Source organism: Pholis gunnellus (assembly GCF_910591455.1).
Source record: "Pholis gunnellus genome assembly, chromosome: 3".
In the NCBI taxonomy this organism is placed as follows: Eukaryota; Metazoa; Chordata; class Actinopteri; order Perciformes; family Pholidae; genus Pholis; species Pholis gunnellus.
In genome coordinates this window covers 6,347,374-6,373,111 of record NC_136529.1, presented here as the reverse complement: position 1 = coordinate 6,373,111, position 25,738 = coordinate 6,347,374, and the positions used below count along the sequence as shown (strand labels likewise).

The 25,738-nt window shown below is 45.7% G+C and overlaps 1 protein-coding gene across 2 annotated transcripts in view; it reads left to right on the top strand.

Annotated features, from left to right (window-relative positions):
• Positions 1 to 25,738, top strand: part of ephb2b (eph receptor B2b) — a gene marked incomplete at its 5' end in the record, with an annotated part of 111,164 nt that overhangs the window by 61,536 nt on the left and 23,890 nt on the right. For both annotated transcript variants that reach the window (XM_079156953.1, XM_079156952.1), the window contains 2 exons: positions 19,666 to 19,821; positions 21,624 to 21,959. In XM_079156953.1, coding sequence (XP_079013079.1) covers positions 19,666 to 19,821; positions 21,624 to 21,959 — 492 coding nt within the window. The remainder of the gene's footprint in view (positions 1 to 19,665; positions 19,822 to 21,623; positions 21,960 to 25,738) is intronic.

Below are 25,738 nucleotides of genomic sequence, written 5' to 3'. Positions count from 1 at the left end.
CATTCTGGGATGCCAGTGTTTTGACTTCAACTCGGGGATTACTTAGGTTTCCTGATACTGCGTCTTTCAAAACACATTTGATGATTTTGAAGTGTGGTTGTCAAGCTACAAATAAGGCTGCTTTCCTCAGTACTCGATACAATATATATACACAGATATACATCGAGTAGATCATCTGCTGGACACTGCCAGGTCCACTTTGCTTCGGGCCATGAGTCAGCATGGCACTCTAAATCTCTCAGGAGCCAATGTATCTCTCTGGCAGTGTCATTAAGACAAAGTCCTGTGCATTTAATTACTGCGCAATCAAAGTGATTGAGATTCAGAAAGTGCACCCCGCCGTTCTCGAAGGAAAACAAAGCGGCTGAGTTCAATTAACGGTTAATTCCTGAGACCAAATAAGAAAAAAGCAACAAACAGAAACGTATCCTTGGATTGAAGGGCAACATGTCTGTTAATCTCAGCGGCTCTCTACGAGGTGATCACGCGAGCTTCATCTCCCCACTGGGGCCTCTGCAGTGTGTGAGCAAAACCAACAGGCGAATCAAGCCGTTTATATATAGAGATTTATTTTACTTTGGGATTTAATTCCGAAATTGTTTAGAAATCCACCGGGCTAACGTCAACTCAAAAGTTGGACAGCCAAGTTTTCTGTCATCAAGGCTCCCCGGGAGGTTTCCCGAGTTTGAAATTGAACACATGCCTCTAAAGCCCCGGTCAATGTAAAGCTAAGCTCTCCCCTGTCGACAGCCACCGCTGCACGGTTCTACTTTGTTTTCCTTGCCAGGTTCCATGCAAATAAGACATATTGATTATGTCATTCACTATATTGAGTGTCAAGGCCCAGGGGATATTGATGAAAGAGTAACACCTGCACCTTGACTTCATACCACAAATCTTTAGATCTCATTTGGTCAAAACCCAAAGAGATTACAGTTCATCCTGTAAATGGCATAAATGTTAAAACGGAACTTCAGGCCAATCCATCTGATAGTTAATAAAACATTTCACTCAAAACCACATGCCAACCTGGTGCCAGAGGAGAAAGGCAGCGGAGCGCCAACGTAATTAGAAGAGAATCGTCTGGGAACCATGAATATCTGGACCAAACATCACGGCATTCCCTCCAGTGACTGTTGAAATATTACGGTTCTGGAACCCCAGTGGTGCAATCCCCAGAGCCGTGTCGCTAGTATGGCTAAAAATAACTTAAGCCAGGAAAGACAATAAACCTTTGGTTGACAAACTTTTCTCAGTGCTCCATATGTTGTTGATTTAGTTTTTATTTCCTGTTGTAGTCTCTAATTGTCAGTAGTATTGAACATTCTCCCTCCCTACTGCTGCTCGTCACAGTCAGTCGTGGGGATGAGCGTACTTGATGGCGGGCAGGAGAACAGTCTTGGCTCTAGTGGCCTGGTTTAATTGTGGAAGCCTGGTTTAGGGGGATGGTGTTCATTTGCTGCGGGGGACAGCAAAGCTTTGTAAATGGACTACTTACAGAATTTTCTGGATGTTAAAACTTTTTACTTCCCCTTGGGCAGCTGCTAAGCAAATATATTACTCACTATAATGAGCCGTTCCACTCTCCACTGTGGAATTCCCGAGCTCTCAGCTGAAAGGTACGGTTCGACACGCTTTTTCTCATTCTTATTGAGAACCGGGTTCATCGAAAGGATACGGCTTTTCTTTTTTACCCACGCTTTGGGAGATGAAAGGCGTAGCACAATCCACCAGGCTAATCCTTATCTAGTCAGTTAGAATATTCATACCAGTACATTGTACTCTGTACCAGTGGTTTATGGGTGAGAGTAATCCCACCGCGTCACTCCTCTCTCTCCCTGTTCTTGTCTTCCACCTCTACGTCTTTGCGTCGTGATTAGAGATATTTTCCCACAGTTTATACTGTAAAGCCTGTTGGGGATTCTCCTGTTTATACTGGATTTATATGGAAGAGGATGAGGAGGTGAGACTGTAAACAACAAGCTAATGAGAAGGCTGCTCTATTGTGGAAAAAATAACAATTGCTTCCTGTGCACCTCACAGCATGAGTTAAAGTACAGTGCTGGGATATCATAATGTTTTCATGTCCCCATCAGGTTTGAAAATTAGACGGTAATCACGGCGTAATTGCTTTTCGATTGGCCAAAGTATATTCTTTCAATTCCGGCTATTTCTAGCACCGTTAAATGTGCTCTGTGAATCGTAGAACGAGGTGGTTTCCTTGCATTCAGAGTGGTCACTTGCAAAAGTAGAATTATTTCCAGGAGAAGACTTAGCTGAGACTTTATTTACCCAAAGGATAGATCAGTGTGTTCATTGTTGTTTTATTGAGCACATGGTTCTAAGTCCAGTATCTCAAACTATAGTTCATAACAATGCAGAACTCTTCAAGTAGGTTGTTGAAGATCCATCACCCTTCAAGAGATGGGTCTTAAAGATGGACGTGAAAAATAGCATGAAGTACTTTGGGTTTGGATTTGATTTCTTATTTACTGAAAACATGGAAAACCATGTCTGGAATGTATCGGACTCAAAGAGAGAGAAGACAGTCTTAAGAAAGACAGGCAGTGAAACAGAGAGATTCAGTCAACAGACAAAGTCACGCACTCATCTCCCGCGGACCGTACATTAACCACCCGCCAGTGTTTACTACAAAGCCTGGATTGGCCTTACAGCGCATTGATGCCTGGGAGCTGCTCAGTGCGTGCTGGGACCAGTGTTCTGGTTTATTGTGGCCATCTCAAGGCTGTGTGGTCTCCCCAGAGTTATTTTGGCGGTTTAGGTGGGGGAGAGTTCAGCACCGTTTTCAGTATGGCACCGTCTCTCGACCCCCCCACCCCCTCCCAGTGCATGCACCTCTTCTCAATGAAGTAACAGGCTTAAAGAGCCGTCTGGAATGCATTAGTCACAGTTATTAATGAGGTTGTTTTGATTCTGCTCTCCCCCTTGTCTTTGCTTTTTTTTTTTCCACCGTGCAAAGTCACGACGATGTTGAGGATTTTGGCTGAAACAAAGAGACAGACCGTGTAAGCTCACAGGGAGTAAGATGTACTTTTTAGAGGATTTAGAGGAAGAGATCATGATACAGTGTAGACCTATACTATGTCTGTCTTAACCACGCTACATGATGTTATGCACTGAGCAAAGGAGTGGATTCCTGTCCTCTTACAGTATGATATGAATTGGCTCAGTTTAGAGCTGTCAATGGCAGGTGTCACTTAAATTGTGTTTGTTAATACTGCCCAGAACATCATTGGTACCCATCTACCGAGCATCAGGGATATTGGTGACAAGAGGTGCCTGCGAAGTGCCGGAAGGACATTAAAAGACAACAATAAATTAACCTTGTAACCTTTTAGCTTTTAGTAAAAGCAGTGGCAGGAGGTACCTTTCACAAGATAATACTGGGGAAACTATATCTAAAGTGTTAAAATAATCAAATATACAATTCAATGTATTTGTTTTTTAAAATCTCAAATAACTTATTTCGTTACACCGTTCTGGAATTGAGGTTAAAAAAGTCAAAGTGGTGAATGGTCGAGGGAGTGTTTTTCTAAAGATGAGACACAAAAAGTATTCTAATTGAGTCAGTATGGTTTATTGTATTGACGCAGTAGAGAATAACAATGCCCCCCCCCCACAAGACATTTCAGATTACTTTGCCCAGTGTAGCACCTTGAAAGGTAATGTTATGACATTGACACTGAGCAGAATGTGACATTTTCAGGCGCCACGAGGGACCTCTCCGCTCTCCGCAGAGAGAAACCCTCACCAGAGAAGCCATTTTGGAGCCATCTGCATCTGAAATCAGCAGGCCCGACTCGAGCACCGAGCCCATAACGTTGACGTCTCTCATTCCGCATACAGCCTCGATAACTCCTCCTTGCGACCTTCTTACTAAATATAGCAATTCACGTATTGATTGGGGGACGCGGTGCATTCACAGCATGCCTCCTCCATAATGACCTATTTCAACAGATTGCTTGTAGTTAAGTACTTTCTTTTTTTTTTTTTTTGTGCGCTCTTTGTCTCGAGGCTGCAGGAGGAAGAAAGACAGCCACATGTTCTGAGCCCAGCTAGACACAACATATCTTGGCAACATGAGCACATGTGTGTATCTTCTATGCAGGAACTCCGTACATATTAAAGCATCGATTTTTGTTTTTATTTTCATCATTATCTTCATTCATTATTATCTCAACAAATCACGAGAATCAGCTGGGCCCGCAAGCAGCGTGATTAAGTACGGATTATTCACAGTATTGTACCTCATTGCTATTAAAGTGCTGCAATGGGGAAAAGGGCCAATGAAAGCTTGGCAGAAGACAGCTTGAATTCCATCTGTGTGATTACCTTGCCAGCAGGCAGGCCTCCCATTATGGAATGACTGTTGTGTGATTGAAATCATAGCTTTGATGGCTTTCGTTATCTGTCAGCATAGTGTTGCAAGAGGCATGGGCATCAACAGGATCACTGTTGTGCTACTCAAGACAGCTGAGATCCAGAAATACTGCCGTGTTTTTATGAAAACAGTCAAGTGACAAGCCTAAACAACTCAACATTTATCTTTTTGCCCATTTAAAAAAAAAGGAAAGTACAGCCGACCCGTCAAAGGCGTGCTGCGAGCTGTCTGGCCTTGTCAATCAATGCTAGCTAGAGTATGCAAAAAGAAGCTATGTATTAGAGACAGTATATCCTAGATGTCAATGGAACAATCTCTCATTTAAAACTCTCATTTATCTCTTTTGTTATGCTCATTCAAGGATTTTTGACCTCAATGGAAGTAATGTATCCAGAAGACTTTCATTGTGATTCAGCCGGGAGATTCTTATCGGCCACATCACAAAACCCCCGGGAACACAAGTCCTTCCTCCCTCTTCGCCCATTCACCGACCTTCCAGGCACCGCCACAATCAGGCCTTTGTGGGCTCGGCTTGTCTGTCATCTCCCTGGTTCTGTTGATATGGGCCTCGTGCTGAGAGCGCCGCTCTCCCTCATACACTGCACCAAGCGCCGGCTAATTGAGCTTGTCAAGCCAGAACCTGTTAGTGTGCTGATAAGAAGGTATTTGACCCCTTCGGAGGCCACTGGTGGTTCTCTACACCAGAGGTCCCCAACCTTTTTTGCACCACGGACCGGTTTCATGTAAGACAATATTTTCACGGACCGGCCTTCAAGGTGTGGCGGATAAACACTACGAAATAAAATGATACGATCGGCATTAAAACAAATATAAAATGCATAAATAAATACAACTCACAATAACGCTGAAGGATGTGTGAAATTGAAGCAGGGTTTTCAGTGCTTTAGTGGTGATCTCAGGATACTCAGCCTGGATTTTAATCCAAAGCACCAGCAGAGTTGTTGTCTCAAACATACTTTTAAGGCCCTCGTCATTTACAATCTCCAGCAGTTGATCTTCCTCTGTCGCCACATATTCTGTAGAGCGGGCTTGGCACGTCAGAAATACTCCTGATATTTAGCGTCTTGCCATGTGTCGAGAGGCACCGGCGGATGAAATTGCGAGAGAATCCGGTCATTTTTCAAAATAAAACTTGTTTCAGACTCTGATAATCAATAAAACTGAAATAATATAATATTTATTCTTTCTGTGCGGCCCGGTACCGTTGGTCCTTTCTCAGCCAGCGGGTAGACAATGAAAATCATCTCTGTCTATACTTGTTTTGTTTTTTTATTGCCTCTTATAAAACACCTGGTCTGTTGGCACTGGAACGGTGAGTTGGGCACGTTAATATTAATCTGGCTTCCAGACACCACATTGACAGTAAATATTAGGGCAGATTCTCATCGTGCCAGTTAGATTGGACCTCTGATACACTCATCAAAGGCTGTTGTTGCAGTCAAAGGAAAGAGCCCTTAAAAATCACCACCATGCAGAACTGCAAGTAAAGACTCTCCTTACTCTTTGATCGATTGCTTATGCCTCCGGTTAAGGGGAGTTGGCAGAGGTCCACGAATCGAAGGTCTTGGATGGATGCCCTTCCTATTTCCTCATCAAACTTCCAGGCAGCAAAGCAAGACTCACCGTGCCCCTCCTCTTTTATCATCATCTGCGCCAGAACCTGCGGAAATAGTTTTTGCACATCATTTTCCCCAATTTATTCTGATGTGTTTGCAGCAGGGGATGATCGGGGTTTAGGAAACCCAAACCATTAAGAACACACATGTTCCACAAATGAACTAAAGTCCTGTCTGGCTCTTTCCTGAAAACCACACCTGGTATTTGCAGCCAGGTTGAAATACGTGTAAAGATTATTTTTTTGCACAAGGCATTTCATCCAGGTCTGCTTCGGATGGGGATTTTCGTGTGCAACTGACATGACCCCCCACTAGCCTCCCTGGGATAATCCTGCTGCCTCCAGGAACCCAAGACTAATCTGCCAGTCTCCTTTTTTTGCAAGCCCTCACTCATTCCAAGCTGCCTTAAATTTCTATAAATCCTTCACAAACATTTAGCAACCATCACGGCCACGAAACTGGCCGCCAATTTGTGTTTGTTTACAGTTGAATAGTTCCTACCTACCCTCCTCTGTTTTACATTGCTGGTTTGCAGAGGGAACACACACAGACACAGTTGTGATGACTCACATCCCTTCCAGCTTATGAGTAAATACAGTAGCTTTCCCCAGAAGGTAGAGGCGTGGATTCAACCATTATATTTTTTACAATGACCTTTTCAGCACCTCAGCATTACCATCAAAGATGATATGTGCCGGCCTGTATGGATATGTCAGATATGCTGTACAGGAATGTGCCGAGGTGTGCCGAGGGGAGAGCTATGCCTTCAGGCTAGGTGGGTTGCATTAAGGTTATATGCGCATGTGTGTGTGACATGTATGACTCGTGAATTTTAGTCATACGACTAATCCAGTCTGACTGAGAATGTTCGACATGTCGGCCACACCAGAGACGCTCCAGCGCTCATTAAGTATTGATTAATGACCCCATCAAGCAGCCGACAAAGTGAACAAAGAGCACTTTCCTAAGGTTTACATATACCGTGCGTAAAACCACCAAGCTATTAGCAGGGGTGTGACAAAACAAACAATTCAAACTGTCAAGTAAGTTTACTACGTGAAGTTCTTCATTAAGGGTTTAACTGTAGAACACGTTTAACATCACATTGAGGCTGAAGTTAATCTTTTGGCCCGGCAAGAAAAAAGAAAAGAAAATCCGAAATTTACAGAAAAATAAACCGTTGCTTCCTCCCTCCCTTAAATCCCAGAAACTACTGATTAGAAATCAATGCAAAACAGTTGAAGTTGAATGCATTTTGTCATTTTAAATAACAGCATAGTGCGGAAACTTTAGGTTCACCTAGGAGACTGCTGCTCGTGATGCTTTGGAACAAAGTACTTTTTCTGCCTTTTTTTTTTTGTTTTGTTTCAATTTTGTAGTAATTTTAAGCCAAACAAAGTGTTTGAAACAGCAACCAAAACACGTTTTTCCTTGTGACGCAGTTGAGAGTGCAGTTTACTTGGATGGTGATTTTGTAAGAGGCATGGTTGCAGGCAGCCTAGACTATAACACATATCCATGTTTTTATGGTTATCCTTTGATGATTCTTTTATCTGCTCATTTGTAAAGCTCTTTGAATTGCAGTAGCGGTATGAATCATGCTATATAAATAAACTGGCCTTGCACCTGCACTCTCTCTGCTACTATGACACAGCATACCTGGGTATGGCAGGGAAACAAGGGAGATGCATTTTGCCCCCCCCCTCATATAACTACAGATACCTCACATCCACACAGTCCAATGACACATAAACAGTACTCCCTGCTCCTTGTTCAGAATGTCAGTTAATGCTTCTATCTATAAAGATCCAACAGGTCCAAAAACTCAGCAGGTAATTTCATATTATATGAATATACATAACGAAAAGACATCTGTATGATTTCCACCTGTAGCTCATTCACACTGACTTTTGCCATTGGCAGATACCGTGTGGGGAGATGAGGAAACATCTTACCACCCAATCGCTACTTCGTCTCCACTTCATCTATTGGAAATATGACTTATTTTGCCCATCTTTAGAAAGATATTAACATCCTCCTGCCTCTCTAGTTTCATTGTTTTAAATGTATTTGCAGTTCCATGAAGCCTTTGAAACTTTATCATGGCGATAAAGTGTGTTGAGCGGTGGAGAGTAATGTATGACTCATGTCAGGGCTTTGTATGAATCAATACCTGGACTGTGTTTGTAAGGAGCGCACATGGAGGGAAATGACTGCACAGCACACAAAGCAATATTCTTATAGGGCAGCCATTTTGGCACGAACCAGGGAGTTGGACTCGAGGAAAATATTGGGCAAAACTCAGCAGCAGCCGAGTTGCCAAGGTAACAGAGGGCTTTGCCTATCCCCCCCCCCCCCCGCCCCCCCGCCCCAGCCTTGGCCCTATCCCTCGCTGTGTGAGCTGGGTACTTAATTTCACTGACCCCCTGGGTCTGCGCTGAACAGCCTCCATTGATTAGGACAAATGGAAGGGAGAGCAGCCAGCCAAGCCCCTCCTCTGTCAGGGTTAAGGACGTGGTCATAGAGGAGGAGGAGACGCAGAGCGGGCAGATGAATAGCTCAGGGATCCCTTGTTTTAGATGAATCAATGACATATTTAAAGGCTAATTAGTCGATCTATTCACTCACTTTACATTTGCCGGGGCCACCACCTCACTCTGCAGCCATGATTGGGCTATCTAATGTATTCCACCTCTAAATAGCAGCCATTAAAGCCTTCAAATGAATGTCCTCCCAACAATACCAGCCTTTTCAGGCGCAGGTGTAATAGTGAAGCGAAGTGGTATTTGTGTTTGTATGTTTGTGTGTGTGTGTGTGTGTGTGTGTGCACATGTGTGTTTTAATCCCTTCAGGTTGCATCTTTGAGTGTAGATATTGGGTGCAATCCTCTTTTGGTGGTTTAAGTCTTCCGTGGCTTGTCATGGTTTGAATGAGCTTATTATCCATCTGACGAGATGACCTGATTCAGGTCACATGACCAGAGAGTGGCACACTTTCACCTCGTTTCATTCAGAGCACTTTGCTCGTGCTCACAACACCTGTCGTAGTTGTGGGACAGTTAATAAAACACAAAAAGCTTAAGTTATGAAGTTATAGAAGTTATGTTATTTAAGTATGAAACCAAGAGGGAACCGAACTCCCAATGAATAGTTTTAGCCAGAAGAAACATTTCAATAATTCTTCAGTTTGTGTGCAAACACTTCCCAAGCATGCGTGTGTGTTTCTTGGTTGCATTACAGCTGTTGTTGCTGCTGTCTTGTGGATGGATAACAGAATCCACTCAGACTCCCTGCTGCCTCATTAAATGCTTGTGGTCAGAATAATTAATATCATCTTTAATAAATACACTCCAGGGTGAGATGGCCGGAGATATAAAATCCGTCCTATGAACACGATACTCACGCAGTCCAGCTCAGGTTACTGTTTATCTTCTCGGCTCTGGTTGAGGTGTGTGTGTGTGTGTGTTCTGCGTGTTTGTATATGTGCATTAGAGGGTTACACAGGGACAGTGACAGGATTCAGCACCAGCTGCTCCTTGCAACCCCCCCACACTTCTCCCCTTCCTTCCTCCCCTCAGACTCCCCCTTTTCCTGTAACACCCCGCTTGTCCCTACTGACTGGACAACATGCAGCCCCTTTATGCCACCTGTCCATCAGCCACACTGCACCTTAGGGAGCCTCTGTCGCCGAGCTTGGAGCTGCCGCTTGCTGCCTTTGTTTGGGCTCTGGTAGAGACCCCCTTCTTCTCCCTCTCTCCCCCTCGCTCTCGCACTCTGTCTTGCTCTCTTCTGCTCTCTGTGCTGTCCTTTACAAATACAGACTCGCAGAAAGACACACACATACAGACAAGTGATTGCCTCCGTCAGCTATTTCCTACATCTGCCTCCAGGCACAAAAGACCCCCTCTCTCTCCCCCTCGCTGCCTCCACCACCCCTCCCTCTCCCTGCTTGCGTCTCACCTGTATAGGCCTGGATGCCAGCTGCAAGGGCTGTTGTGTTGGCCGTGAAATGCCGGCTGTTGAACCAGATAGGGAAGATTGAAATCAGCATGAAGCTGATGATTTTTGTACAAATTTTTCCGGCAAGCTCCGAAAACAGTGAGGGCAACTCTACCGAGGTGTGTGTATTTCACGGACTGGGCAGCGTAATCCATCCTGCATTGCTTTCCTATCTCTGCCAAGACGAGCTTGTGAATTCCAGACGTTGCAGCGGGTCACTGAGGTCATCCGTCCTCTCCGTTTCGTCTCGCTTCCTTCCTCCCTCTCTACCTTTAACCCTCCACCTCGTCTCATCGAGCGCTCTCCAGCCATGCAGCCCCCCCCCTGTCATCAGCAGTCTGAGGCTGTGATCAGGGCTGCGAGGTCCGGGTGCAGCCTGCGGAACGGAGCGGGGAAGCTGCCTCACATGGCAATGGCTCCTGTTGCCCTAGCAACTAGCCCGTCCTTGAGGGGAAAAAAGAAGGGCGCATTCGGGGGTTGGGGGAGGCCGAGGCAATGACAGCCCCCCAGTCAAAACTCATGAAGAGTAGAGACACATCGATGTGCGCGTCTAGGAGAGAACGTACAGCAAACGCAGCCCTCTGTGCCTTAAAATACATGTATGAAGAAGAGAGGCTTAGAGAGAGTAGGGATGATGTGGAATGTACGTGAGCGACCGTCCACAGGGGGGGAAATTGGATGTTTTTCAAGGGGAAGAACTCATCATTGCACCCTCAGTACAATCTTGCGGTAAGTGGGTGGGTGTTGCTGTGCTATTTGGCGCATCCTGTGGTGCAGCAGGTGATGTTGTTTCCGTGAGCGTGAGGGTGGGTGGAGGCTGCACACATTCTTTTGTTCGCCTCAACAATGACAGCTTAACACTCTGACATCGGAGTCTCCTCATTTCCTACCTGTTTCAATCTCACCATAGTGTACGCCCCTTCAGGCCCTGCTGTACATGAAAGGACAGCGTTTCCCACCATGGGAAACATCGTGGCCCTCCGAGCACAATCGCTGACGCTCGGTGTCACGTGACAGTGAAAGTTCAGTACGGGTCTCGGCTTTCAGCTCGCTTGCGATGTTAAATAACGCCAAACTGCCTTTTGTCTGGTGGCGAAGAACTTTTACGTAACAGCATGAAGTCCCACAAAGACAGGGGGACATGTCTGGTGGTGGAAGGGTGAACAGAGGCTGTTATTGTGTAAACAGATTTTAAAACAACATGCAATGTGGTTTAATCAAGCCGTGCTAAATCAGGGCCGCAAGGCAATTAATTCTTAATCGTTACACAAAGTTATTGAGCTGAATTAATTTGAATTAGGCTATTTTGTAACCACTGAACACCACGCATACATCTGCTAATTCCGACCCTTATGCAAGCGGCCACAGAAACTTGACTGAATTAATTACACCCTCTGAGGACAGAGATTAGGCAGGACCACGCCATCATTTCAAATTCATTAATTGACATTTTTTGCCCGGCTCTGGTAACGATCTGTCATCACAAATAATGGAATACAGTGCAGCTAGTCCCCAACGCGCTGCGGTTCCCGAAGGTTGACAAGCCGTCTCAAATGGAGATTAATGCCGACAAAGAGACCTGCCTCCTGCCACACCCCGGCCATCTGCAGGCCGGTGTACGGAAAGGGGGTCCGCCGGCAAACCTGATTGGACCCCCACATCCTCCGGAGAGCAAGCTGTCAAGTGGGCGGCCCGCACAAAATGACCCTTTCCTCTTGATTCCCCTCTACCGCCCACCGGCCTCGTCCATGTTCCTGCCCTGTGCGTGTATGTGTTGGCTCAGAAGCCTGTAATTTCACCATTCCACATTTGACCCCCCCCCCCCCCTTGTGCTGGAAAAAAGTGGGAGAAGAAGAAGAAGAAGAAAAAAGGAAGCGCAGTGAAAATTCCAGACGTTATTACTGTGCTGCATGCACGGCTCCAGTGATGCTCTCCTTTCATCTCTGTTTCCTCCTCTGTTGACAGATGGTAGTTATCAGACAGTATGGAAATACTGCGGTTAAGATAGTTTTCACTGATTTTTTTTTTTTTCTTTGGTATTTATGACCTGATGATCATCATGAGAGCGCTGTGGTCTTGAACAGAGGGCCCGCTCTGCCAGCGTTGCGCTCTTGAATCAAGAGCGTAACGTTTGCCACATGGGGAGGAATGACGCACTATCTCCGGGCAGCGAGAGTGTTTCGGGTGGCGCGGTCGCTCGCTGCGCGTACGCCTGCTTCAGTGCAATATAACGCACCAGAGTGCTGACGTACGACTACAGGGATTAACTCGATCAACAGCACATTAATTGCCTTAATCGCTTCAGGCATTCATCAAGCAGACATGCCAAACGTACACCACCTGCAGCTCCTCAAATGTGAAATTTGTTTTCTGTTTTAAATCATTTTAGACTGAATCTTTTGGGAGTTTCGGACTGTTGGACAAGCAGTTTGAAGACTCGTTTAGCGTTTGGGAAACTCTCATCGGCGTTTCAATCTCAATCTAACAACAATATTAAATATAAATATGGTTGCTTGCAGCCCTAGTTGCATATATGTGCTTCAATTTCACAGTATTTGTTTTTTTTTGCCCCGTTGCTCGCTGGCGTTATTTACGGCCAGCGTTAAGGAGATAAGAAGGAATAAGGTCAGTTAGTGGGAAATTAATTTGCACCAGTTGTTACATGACTAATATTTCCCTTACAGAGTATTTTTAGCTGCTACTGCTCCACACTTCTCGTTGTCCTTGTAAATACCAAAGCGTGTATATGTGCCACGTATATGAGCTTAAGCCCCTGCTGTATGAGCTGAAATTGTCCTCTGGCCAGCAGCCAGATGGGGTTTATTAGCAGCCTTCTCCTTTTATGGTGCTTATTTATGTGTTGATGTACCTGTATCGGAAGAAGATGGAATTAAATGAGCTCTAGGTGCCAGCGTGTGACGTGTGCAGTGCAATGTGTTTTCGGGTGTGTGCACACGTTTGTGTGTTTGCTGTGAGCCTGAGCCCTCCCGAGGACCCTGCGCCCTCGGAGCTCATTTCCCAGGTGTCCCACATTTCCGGCTAATCCGCTGCTCACTTTGGCTCCTAATCTGTCTCGGAGGAGGCTGCTGGGGGGCGGATTTGGGGAGGCGGGGGGGGGATGTGAGCTCTGTGACGACTGCAGAGGAGATGCAGCTTAGAGCAGAAAATGCTGAGAGACACCGAGGGAAAAGTCACCTCCCCGATCATCTCCCTGTCCCTCCACACAAGTCCCTGACTGTACACGAACACGCGTTCACACAGTGACGCACGTCTGGGTCAGTAAGCGTGTGTGCATGTGTGTGTGTGTGTGAAAAGCTGACTTCTGGGCGAGTCCGGGAGTCTTTCAGCATTGATTTTGGGCATTTTTCCCAGCTTGAAGTCGGAGATTGGCCACTAAAGTTAATGGAGTAAAGAATGGAAACTAATCATTAAGTAACTGCAATGTTTTTCCTTTCATTGGGTAAGACCGTGAAAGTGCCCGGGTCCTTTTTTGTTAGTTACTTGTTAAAGTGATCTGGTAATGCAGTGCTGCGTCTCAGTTACAAATGTTGAACATTTTCCTAGAAAAGAACCTCTTTAATGACCCCGGGCTCTCCTTGAGTCTGATTTACACCTTGTAGGTCATCACTGGTCACCCTCGCTCGCTGGCACTGTCCTGGCTTACAGCGCGGGAGGAGCCACACTAGAGTCCCAGACCTGTTAATTGCACCAGACATGGAAACCTAGAGGGAGAAATTAATATCTCATTTGTGCGCCCGTGTGTGTGTGTGTGTGTGGTGTGGGGTGAAGCAAATGCCAGTTGCCTAATAGCTTTCGCACAAGCCTGATTGAATTAGATGGCGAGGAGGACCGCGGTCCTAATTGAATTGCGGGGACACTGTGTTGCAAACAGTGCTAGCTTGTGTTCCCTATGGAAGGGCTGAGGCAAGAGGGGGGGGGGGGGACATACAACTCGTGGCTGCTCTCCTCTGGTTAATCTGTGGCCATGACCGTTTCACAAGGTTACGCTCTACTTAGATGTGACTGGCTCAAAGGCTGGGTCTGTAGTTGTGGTGGCGTATAGGGGAAGTAAATCGACAGCAACTACAAAAAGCTAACCGGTTGTCTAAATCTCAATCCCCCCCCCCCCCCCCCCCCCCCCCCCCTCGAGGAACACAGCGGTCCATCTCGTAAAAGAAACGCTTCGCGTCACGATAGCCTCTGATCCGTCCCCGCGGTGGTTAGTATAAATAACTTTTAACAGGCGGCACCAAAGCAAATAGAGGCCCGAACTTGTACGCTGTAGCGGCCTCTTTGGTCACAATGGAATACAGGGAAACACCCAGCATCCGCACACACACACACACACACACACGATCCCTCTGTCGCTGGCCATTTTCACCGCTTTCAGCACTTTTTCCTGCTGTGCTCACAAAACCTAGCACCTCTGATTTTTTTTTTTTCCTTTTGTACCCCTCCAGCCTTTTCTCTTTCACACCACACACACACACACCCACACATACACCTTGCCTGTCTTTTGTCTCCCTTGGCTCTTCTTTAATGATGTGTTCATTTAATAGTTTTGAGGGGGAGGGCGGGTTTGATCATGAACAGGGGTTGTTGTTGCTGTGATGCCCCAGACTGCTGGACAAAGAGTCTCTCTGTCGGGCGGTGTGGATGCAGATGGTGGGTGAAAGAGACTGGATGAGTGTTGGGCTATTTTTTTATTTTTGGGAGGGAGGGGGGGGGGGGGGTTCTGCCCCTTTTCCCCTATAGGTGTGGCCTCAGGCTGGATTACCTGGTTCCAGCCAGCTGATTGTCTGGTTGTGCTCGCACAGCATCCAAAACTGCCCAGGCGGCCATGATGGAAATGTCAAATGCCCAGTCTTTGTTTGCCCTCGCTCTGTGTGTTATTTGTGTGCGCGTGACTGCTGATTTTGGTCAGAGGAGCCCGAATCACAGGGAGTGTTTCCAGTAGCTGCTCACGTCGAAAAAAAAGAAGAAGAAAAAACCCTCCCTGCTTCTCTTTCTGTCTCTCTGTCTCTTTCATCTGTCTCTTTGTGCGCTCCTCCTCTCTTCACACACACATAAATAGCACACAGTCGCACTTGCTTTGCAGGATTCAGGTGGGTTTTTTTCCAGCTGCAGGTCTCGTCTTCGACGTGCTATAAATCTCTCTGGCAGTAATATTCAGGAAACCTTTGAAACAACCAGCAAATTACCTGCTGTAAAAACTGACTAGCACCCTTGCGCAGCGACTCGCCTCTCGCGGTACTATTTTTATTCGGCGAGTCTAGTTAAACCTCTAATTAAAGCTTTTATGTCACTGTATATTATTAAAAGTCGTAAACATTAGACAGACACAAGCAGCTGGGGCTTTGGAATGTGCGCGGGGGAGGTGATATTCAGATTGAGTTTAAAGTGTTGGATTAAAGTAATGGTGCTTAAACGATCAAAAAACAGGAGCAAACCCGACTCGCCGCGCAAGGCTGAAGTTTTCATTCGTTTTCCAAATATGACGTTTAAGAGTGAATATGCCTGCAGTGTCTCTGGAACCCATCTGAGGTGATCTGGACCTTTTGACACGACTACCACTGAATTGATTCTGAAGTGTTTATAAATTCTCTTTCTGTGAGGCATTTGTTCTTGACTTATTGCCACATTTCGTTGTTTGTCCCAGTTCCAGAATCCACGTTTTTAGTCCCCAGAGATGGTGGCACGTTTGTTTGATGATATTAATGTTATTAATAGCAGCGCGTGTTAGTGTGTGTGCGCTTTATATTTCAAGTATGAGAGGCAGGAACAACAGAGGAGCTGTTGTCAATGAATATTCGCGCCGTAATTAACTCTTCTTGCCAGAAGGATTTTTTTGACGTTAGAGGAAACATCCAAAAAAAACAGCCCTTAGCTCTCGCATGTTGAGCAAGACTGCCAGGATGGTGATCAAACAGCTCAACAGCAGCAATCTGGGCAGGCAGGGAGGTAGGGAATTAAAGCTCTGATCTGTTTTTTTTAATCACTGCTCTCCACATCCGACACCAGACAACTTTGCAACTCTTAAAATCTGTCATCTGGGGTATGAAGTGGAAATCCCCCAAATATTTCCCCCAAAATAATGAGCGTGGCCGGGCAGAGAGGGCATGCCGAGACGTATAGGGTCCTATTGAACCGGATGGTTTTCCACAAATACCTTTTGTTGTTTTAACTCCGTGAGGTTCCCAGAAAGCTTCGTGACAAAGGGAAACGCCTCGAATGCCACAAATACCTCAGAGCTTTTAATGACAATGCTGTTTACTTCTCTTTAAGGAACTGTACTTCATCTCGATACTGTGAGCACAACTCATGCGGCACATATTGGACAAAACAAACCACCAATATATAAAACGGAGAGATATCGGTGGGATTTGCCACTTTCCATTTTTGCATTCACGTATGAGCGGCATTTACAAAGTGTGGCAAAAGTAAAAGTAGTAAAAGATTGTCCAAATTTGACACCAATCGTTAAACAATCCCATTCGATATAAAACAACTATTTTTATTTCTTGATTCATTTTTTTTACACTAAATGAATCGTAGTAGACAATAAATGTGCATCTCGGGATGTTCTCATTGTGCCCTCCAACAATTACCACAGCATGTTTCAATACAACCACTGCGGTAGCAAGGCATCGTGGGGCTTTATAGGCGCTTATCAAATGTTATTCATTCCCTTTCCTCCCCACGCAGATTTTGAAGTCACTGCTGTGTTGTTATGCACGGTCTGCCTACTGTGCGCAGCACTGTGCGCACAGTAACACGCCGAATTCCTCTGCTGAAAAAAACTACAAACCCAAACCTCTCCCAAACACAGCCACTCTCCGCCTCACCCCTCTCGTCTCTTTGTTCCCATCTTTACACTTCTCCTCTCTCCTTCCCCCTCCCCTCACCACGTCTTTATGCTGCCTCCTCGCGCTCCCACAGACCTCACTGTGCCGCAGAGGTTCGATGGTAGCTGTTGCCCGGGCCTCTTTCACAGACCCCGTTGACGGGCAGTGTGAATGTCCAGGCCTCATGTTTCGCTCTGCGCCCCCAAAAACCTTTTCCTCCATCAATCATGGGAGAAGAACAACATGTCAGAGCGAATACTTAGTGAGGTGATCTGTAAGATTACTTTAGAATAACTCTTCCTGCCACTGACAACGATGTTTTTTTTCCAAATTGAGTCGATTAGTTGTTTGGTCCATGAAATGTCAGAAAATGGTGAAAAATGACATCATCAAAGTTCTTGTTCAGTCCACAGCTCAAAGATTAGTGTTACAGGAGAGAGAAGCACCAGGAAACACATTTAAGAAGGAAAGATGACTCAAACCCATTCATCTATTATCAAAATAGTTTGATAATCGAACACTATAATCGATAAATCTGCAGACATTTGTGATGATATAACAAAGATAGCAGATGCACAGCTTTATGTGTCGCATGAATAGAAGTAACATGTCAGAGCACACAACTGCAGGTTTGTCATCTCGTCTTTCTCTTGTGCTGAAGTCAAAGATCTTTGGTTAAAGAGAAACCATTTTCAGTAAAGGCACTTCATGTCAAACTACATTCGTAAAGCTGTTTTTAACAAACCCACTCTCCAGTAGTATGGTTTGGGCGATCACATTGAACCACTGGATAGAAAGACAGCTGGACTAATAGAATTTACAAAACTGCAGAAACATATCGGCTCATTGCTTTCTTTTTAAAAAAAGAAAAAGTGTGCGCATGGTTTTGGAATCATTGTAATGGGCAGATTTAGAAGGTGACGGCGCTGAGTCATGTGCTTTGAGTTACAAAGGGGGGAAAAAGAGCATTAATCCCTGGCCTGTAGTTCAGTGGTGTGTCCGTCTAATATAAACATTGGGATTGGACCTGGATTAATTCTGCTCTGTGATTTGGCCTCCTTCAAATGGGAGTTGCAGCTGCAGATGTTTCCATATTCCAGATGCTACAGTTAAGTTGTAATTGCCTGTGCAGCCTCAGAATGAAATAGTGTCTGTATTTTTATTACTTTACGATGTAGAACACTGCGGTCATAGTAAGTTTTTAGAAATGTACAGAAAATGTGTGTGTGTGTGTGGGGGGGGGGGACTGTTCCTAGAATTTTCTTAATCTGCTTAAAAAAACATTCCTATGAAGCGCTTTAACTTAATAAAAATAATAGAAATGTATTTGGAGAAGTACCATAAAATCATGGGAAAGCGGCTTCATTTTGTTTCCTTTTATCGAACGCAGTGCAATCTTGTTCTTTTTCCACTGTTGCTGGAGAAAAACAACAGCACGGACAGACCTGCGGGGGTTTATTTCCAGATATACGCTGTGGGTCCCGTGTGTGAATGTTTCATGTTACTGTACCTCTGTCTCAACACCTCTGCATTTTCTCTTTTATCGGCGCGGGGCAGGTGGTAAGCCGCGTTACCTCGAGCTAAACCATAGCTGCTTTGGCCCAAAGATAGATCAAATAAAATAAAAAAGCTCTTGACATGGTGCAGGTGCAAAATGCTGAAAAACAGTTACTTTTTTGGCAGTGAAGGTTTAGGCGGTATGTGACTCAGGAGAAGATGAGGGGATTTCACAGCTAAGCTAGTTTGTTTATCACTGGTGGATGCTCATGGCAGACGTACAAACAGGTTCTCCTCATACACAGCCCCGCCATTCACCCACACGCAGAGCCAGATGCATGTAGAGTATTTAATGGCAGCTGCGGCGTGTCTCTAGCATGAATGTAAGTTCCCTCCCAGGTTTCCACAGTTGCCTTTAAAAGGGCTCTTAACAGAGTGAAGGGTACATCCAGATTTCTCGAGCAAGTGGAGCATGGTGAATAATTCAAAGCAAGCTGACAACATGTTGCCACGTCTTACAGTTGCCTCACATGCGAGGCTTCACGGCTGTGTATTTATATGACGGTGCTGCGCTGATGTATATGTTGGACGTCTCTTGCAACGCGAGATGTCACCAGGAAAAATGAAAGAATGGAAAGAATGTCAAACTTTACATTTCTCGTGCTCGTATGTATTTATACAGTGTGAATACATACAAGTTAATGAATCAAAAAATAAAACAGCAGTTGAAGCCCTTATACCGTTCCATTGTATTGTTCTGCTGCTGTTGTACTATGAATTATGTTGTTTGTTTTTGATTTGATTGCAATCCGACGCTGACATTCTCGTGGTGGTCCTCATAGCATCTTATATCCTCACACAGCACCCTTTACGTTGCCTTGTTGCTTAACCATCCCTCCATTTAATAAGACTTTGTCCACTGAGCTCCACTTCTCTGGATTAATCTCCCGCTGCACAAAGTTGATACTTTAGAATCCAGACTGAAAAAACTTCTCTTGACCTCTTTTAATTTCACCGGCTGACAATCCGAATCACTGATTGCTTTCCTCGCCCAATACAGACAGAGATCATACAGTATCTGTTTTAAAAAAAATGAACTAACCCCATCCTTGTTTTTCTGTGTATGTGTGTGTACTTTAAATGCAATATCCTTTGTTTTATTTTCCTACTGACTTGTTCAATGTACAGAGACTCTCTGGGGGATGGGCACTTTAAAATAAACAGATTCATTGACATTCTCTGTGCTTTATTCAGAATTCTCACACGTGTCCTCCTCTTTCTTTCAGCCTGTCCGTCGGGCTTTTTCAAACCGACACAGAAAGACGAACCCTGCATGCAGTGTCCCATCAACAGCCGCACCACCAGCGAAGGCGCCATGAACTGCGTCTGCCGCAACGGATTCTACCGCACCGACTCCGATCCTCTCCAGATGCCGTGCACAAGTACGTACGGCGCTCCGGTTCTTAAGTGTGAACTTTAACTTGCACTTCGAAGAAAATAGAAACACAACCCACAAAGTACACGGACATGAATACGTACCCACAAAGTCTTTGATTTCAAATATGGACTTTTTTTTGGCACATACACATTTCACACCCGCAAGCAGAAGAGGCCCCGGAGATCAAAGGACAGTGGTAGTCTGTGTAACTCCAAACAGAGAAATCCTGTCAGAGATGTCCCTCACACAAACGCGACGCTGACATGCCCATAGTGTGGCTGTCCACAGATCCGACCCGACACACAGGGCTCGGCTGCTCCTCCTCAACATCACACAGCCAGACCAGAGGTTACTGGGCCAGGGCGCGTTGTTCTGTGAGGGGGCAGCCTCGGAGAATGAGCCCGGGCGAGAATCTCTCTTGTCATGCCAATGAAGCTGTTTGAATTTGAATTTGAATTTGAGGCTGACACCGAAGTTCAGAGAGAGAGAGAGAGAAAGAGAGAGAGAGAGGCGGAAGGATAGACCAAAGCAAAAGTGAGGGGGGGGGGGGGGGAAGCATGAGGGAAAAGGAATGAAGGAGAAGCAATTTGAGAGGGATGGAGAGGGGATGTGTGTATGTGAGAAAGACAAAAGGATCAGTGCATAGAGTGCGGTCTTACTAAAACAAAACAGGGGTGAGTGAGAGAAAAAAAAAAAAGAAGCTCCTTTCAACGTTTGGGTCGTGTTTTTTTCCCCTCACTCTCCCTCTCTGCCTGTTGAAAGGGAGCGAGGAGGGAAAAGATTTGATGCTCTCCAACAAAGGACATTTGCATAAGCCTGGCTCTGGGAGTCGAGCAGCTGTTGTGAATGAGAAAGCAGCAGCGTCACGTCACTCGTATTAAGCGCAGCAGGGCCCAGGCCTGATTAAAGCAAGGGAATGGGCCCATCAGAGCCCGCCAGCTCATGGGGGGCCAGCTCATCCCCCCATGAAGGAGATGCCAAGGAGGAGTTATGTTTCCATGTATGAGAGACACCAAGAAGGGCACTCCAAACGGGCCTCCTTCCAGAGCCGGAGATCTGTTAATTGCTGCCAATTAAAGAGGAGGTTAACTAAGAAGTGATCGATTCAGATTTAGGATGTGGTGGGCGGAGTGGAGCTGTTTATCCCATTAGTCCTGGAGGCTACGACTTCCATAATTAGGCGCACATGGCTGTAAAGGGTAAACACTTCCCATTGTTTGTTTGTTGGGCCCGTCACTCAACATGCTGCACCATGTGGAAAGTTTCCACCCTGCGATGCCTACAGCCCGCTCAGAATGTCTCAGTGGGAGAAACGCTAGGTTTCCCTCCGCTGCAGTAACTCTATACGACGCTCCTCGAGAAGGCTGTCAGGAGTAGATGCTAAGAAAACAGAGTGACACCAGCGTGGAGAATGAGAGAGTGTGAACAGGCGTCCCGAGGGAAGCTCAGACGTTCTATAAGAAGCCTTTTAGTGAGCGTGTGGAGTTTCTCTTTACCTGTGTAATTTGAGTAGAGGTGGCAACCATGCCCTCTATGTCATTAAGTACGCAACACAGCACCCATCATAAAATCACAACAATGCAATGGCATGTAGTCCTTTATATATACATTTAAAGCAGCTTCAAGCTAAATGTATAACTTAACAATAGATCACATGACTGCGACTATGTGATAGGGGGTCCCTTGTAGTGACGAAACCACAAAAGGAATTATCAAATTGACCAAGGAGCTTACTTCCCAAAGTGTCGGTGTACCGTTTGAATCACTCAAGTGCTAACATGCAGAATGTCTCTTGTGTCTTTCCAGCCGTCCCCTCAGCTCCACAGACCGTCATCTCCAGTGTGAACGAAACCTCCGTGATGCTGGAGTGGACGCCTCCCCGGGACTCGGGGGGCCGCGAGGACGTCGTCTTCAACATCATCTGCAAGAGCTGCGGCGGCGGCCGGGGAGGCTGCACCCGCTGTGGGGACAACGTTCAGTTTCTGCCCCGTCAGCTGGGCCTGACAGAACCCCGGGTCTACATCAGCGACCTGTTGGCCCACACGCAGTACACGTTTGAGGTGCAGGCTGTCAACGGAGTGTCAGACCAGAGCCCCTACTCCCCTCAGTACGCCTCAGTCAACATCACCACTAACCAGGCTGGTAAGTGGGCCCATCTGTCTTTATGTTCCCCATGTGGTCTCCTCTCCTCTTCTCCTCTCTCCATTCTTTTTCCCCATATCTATTTCTGTGTTGCTCCTCTGCCACTGATGCCCCTCTTCATCACACTCGTTCCTCTCTGAGCACATAATGCACAGCGCATAGACCTCCACTGAGTTGGCTTCTCTCCTCTCCTGCATGGTGATGTATGCAGATTGAGGGCTCTAACACGGGAGGGAGAGTGCCGCTGATGATGTGACAGACAGAATGTGATGGCCTGCTGGTCTCAACAGAGTGACCTCATCACAGGCTAGGTGCTGCCTCTCCTCCACTTCATCTGCTGTTCAGTGATTACTGCTCCATTTCCATCCACCTACTTGATTGTACAATAGTGCTACAGTACATTAGGAGGATTAAAAACGTAAGCATGGTATATAGGTATATGCGCACAGTGTGTGAGCTGCCTTGTAAAGTAAACACTACTTTAAAGAAGCTAGTGTTCCAGTTTTTTTCCCGAGGTATAATGAAAACCAGGTCCTTTTTTTTAATCTGCAGGACCTTCAAGAAATACAACTCAAAATCTCCTTCAATATTTCTTCTCACAACTTTCGGAGCTTTGCATTCTTTCCACTATGGGACCGCGGTCGAAGTCGGACGCATCTCTAATTATTTCACAGAGGCAGCAGCATTGATTTGCGCTTTAATTGTCTCTATGAAACGCATCATTTGGCGTGCCAAGCCTTTCTCCCCGAGCACTGATGAGCGGGGGGGGGGGGGTGGGCTTTATCTTTGCACTGGCTTTGCATCCCATTAGCAACGTACGTAAGTGCCTGTCATGTCGCATCATCCATTCCCCTCCACTGAGGGCAGACTCCTACGACTGAGCTCCCTAAAGGAACGGTTACTGTGGTTTCATTACAACGTACATGTTGGGTTTGGTTTTACTACACTCGCCCTCTCTCATTACTTTCCTCTGGAATTGCCAGATGTCCAGATGCCTACATACAAGCAGTCAAATGGAAAGGGTATACAAGTTGGATGACAACATTTAACAGGAGGTTTTCTACACTTAAAATGACCCATTGTTGCAAACTTCAATGTTTACGGAAATGTGTGTGTGTGTAAGAGCTCCATAAAGCACTCGTTTACTATGCTGGAGCTCCAAGTCGGGCTAGAATGGAGGGCCTTTATTCAAACGGCGACCTCTTTTTATTGTCTGTTTTGATTTGAGTCACTGGTGTGGTGGGTTAATGAGGGCCTGTGAGTGCAGTTAAGCGTTGTAATGAGGCCCCTGCCCCGCTCTTTCTCGCTGGGCCACAATAAGTCTGCCACCCCAACCCTTTGGCTTCTCCTGCTTCCCCCTGCCGTGGGGTCCTGGGCGGAAATTGGGGGGCTCTGCGCCCTCTCCACTGAAGTGCCCGTCACTTTGGATTAGGCAGCGAGGGCTCCCGTCAGAGGGAGCTGTGAAAAGAACTCAACTCTTGCCTGCGCCCACTCTGCCCTCCCACCTCCCCCACCCCCACCCCCATCACCCCGCGAAACCAGGCTCACCCCTGGGACACGGCGTTGCAGTTTGGCGGGGTTGGGGTCACGGGGACCAGGAGCCCATAATTGCATCTGGTTTGTGAGGCTTGGAGGTTACATAAACATCATGTCACCACTAATTACCTCAGGCAGTTCTGTGCCTCGCTCCTACACCGAGAGTGAGTTAGATGAAGAAAACATTTTAAAAATACAAAGTACAAAAACAAAGTGTTTGAAATGTTGTCTGTTGTGTTGATCAATCTCTCAGTAGGCTTTGGTCAGAGGCTGAAAGCAACGAATAAACACGTGAATAGAAAGTAAGTCCCACATCCTGTGTGGAAGTCCGTCCTCAGCTATGACTCGTTGGCGTGCGGGGGGGTGGGGTGGGGGGGTAGTGCGAGACGGGAGCAGAACTTCTCACTCGCCACCATACCCAATCAAGCACCCACCACACTCTATTACCCACAGGGCTTATCCTCCCACTCCGTAGGTGGCTGGCGACGGTTCCTCTGCGATAAAAGGACGTGATTGCCCTGGAAAGTGCGGCGCTTGATTACACACTGTAATGCCACACAAAGGCAGATGCCGCGCTGAAAGGCGCTCCAGCCCGTTTAATAAGCATATGACTAACTCCCCAAAACTTGTGTTGTGTTGATTATGTAGAAGCCTTGAAATGCCCCTCCAAGCCTTTTTTTTTAATACATATAATAATGAGTCACAAGTAAGCCTTTGGCTTTGAGCTGTCTATAAAATGTTTCTCTTTTGCATGACATTTAATGAGCGGAGGGTGCTTTCTGTCAGGGACTGAGGGTGAAAACCATAGAGTGTGTGTGTGTGTGTGTGTCTAGGTCTTACAATGATTTAACTGGTCTGACAGGTGAGAGAGTGGTGACTCAACAAACAGTAGGCGTCAGGTCACACTACAGGGGAGGGAGCACATTTAAATATATTATTGCAGCGATGCATTACAAACATGCGTCGAAAAATGTTCTTCAGTTCAGTGGCTTCATGGTGATCATTTAGGAATGATCCTATTTAAAAGTATTGGACAACATTGCAACGGAAATGTAATGAAATAGTCACCACATTACAGCCTGGAAACTCCTGGCAAGGTGACTCACTAGTCTAGTGGGGCTCTTGTCTTGCAGCATGTTTAGTTCCGGTCATTGAAACAGCGTAGAGTACCCCTCTCTGTGCTTGAAGAACCTGAAGTACCTACATCATCTCAGAGTACACATTCTAACCACTTTACCATTTCAACCCAATTCCTGCGATGTCCTAGTTTTAGAGGCGCTGGATTATTAACACGACATTATCATATGCACAATGAACTATGTTAACAAAAAAGTCCCTGTAGCATTACAAGCTAGCATCATTTCCAAAAAGTAGCATTTTAGGAGGTGCAAAAGTGTAAATCTAGCTATAACGTTATGTCTAAATACATAGAAAATGTGTTTCAGAGTTGCTGGTATTCATACAGTTTACAATGAGAGAGAAATATGTTACGCGAACCAGACGGACATTATTCACAACATTTAGTTTCAAACATGCCTGTTTTTTGCTGATTGCAGCTTTCTGCACACCTGCTCATCCAAAGGACTTCACACTCGACACGGCGCCTCCTTGGGTCAGACACCTCCAGAGTCTGAGGTCAATCAGGGGAAATCAAAGGCCAGACATACAAATATTTGAGTTAAATTGGAATAAAGTTTGGATACTTTGAGGTACTTTGTGTTACTTTTGTTAAAATTGTCAAGATTTACATTTTGACTTCATTCGTCAAGTTTCAGCTCAGATATTCGGATTCTCTCCATTTCATCTCTTCACTCTACGGGTCAGAAATTAGCACTCTAGCAAAAAACTAGCTTGTGTGGTGCAACTGGTTTTAATTAGGTCAACACTGAGTAAACACTTACGTTAGAAAAAGCTTAGATGCAGATTGTGGTTATCGCTAAATATTCAAGTGTACATATATGAAGGCAGTAGAGTTAAGACTATTTTAGTTTTTTAATGGATTACAAAATAACTAATTTCAGTCTGATGCTTTAAATGAAGAAGACAAACACATACTAGCTAACTCATAACGGGACTGCCAGTTATCTGCGAGCTTACTCTGGAGCCGCTGTTTAATCAATGTCAGTGCACAGAGGTGAGATAATTCTGAATTGCACAACAGATGAGTTAGATCCCTCTATATGCTCGTGCCGTATTGCATTCTGTAGTGGTCGGGTGTATTAGATTCCAGAGGACATATTTGT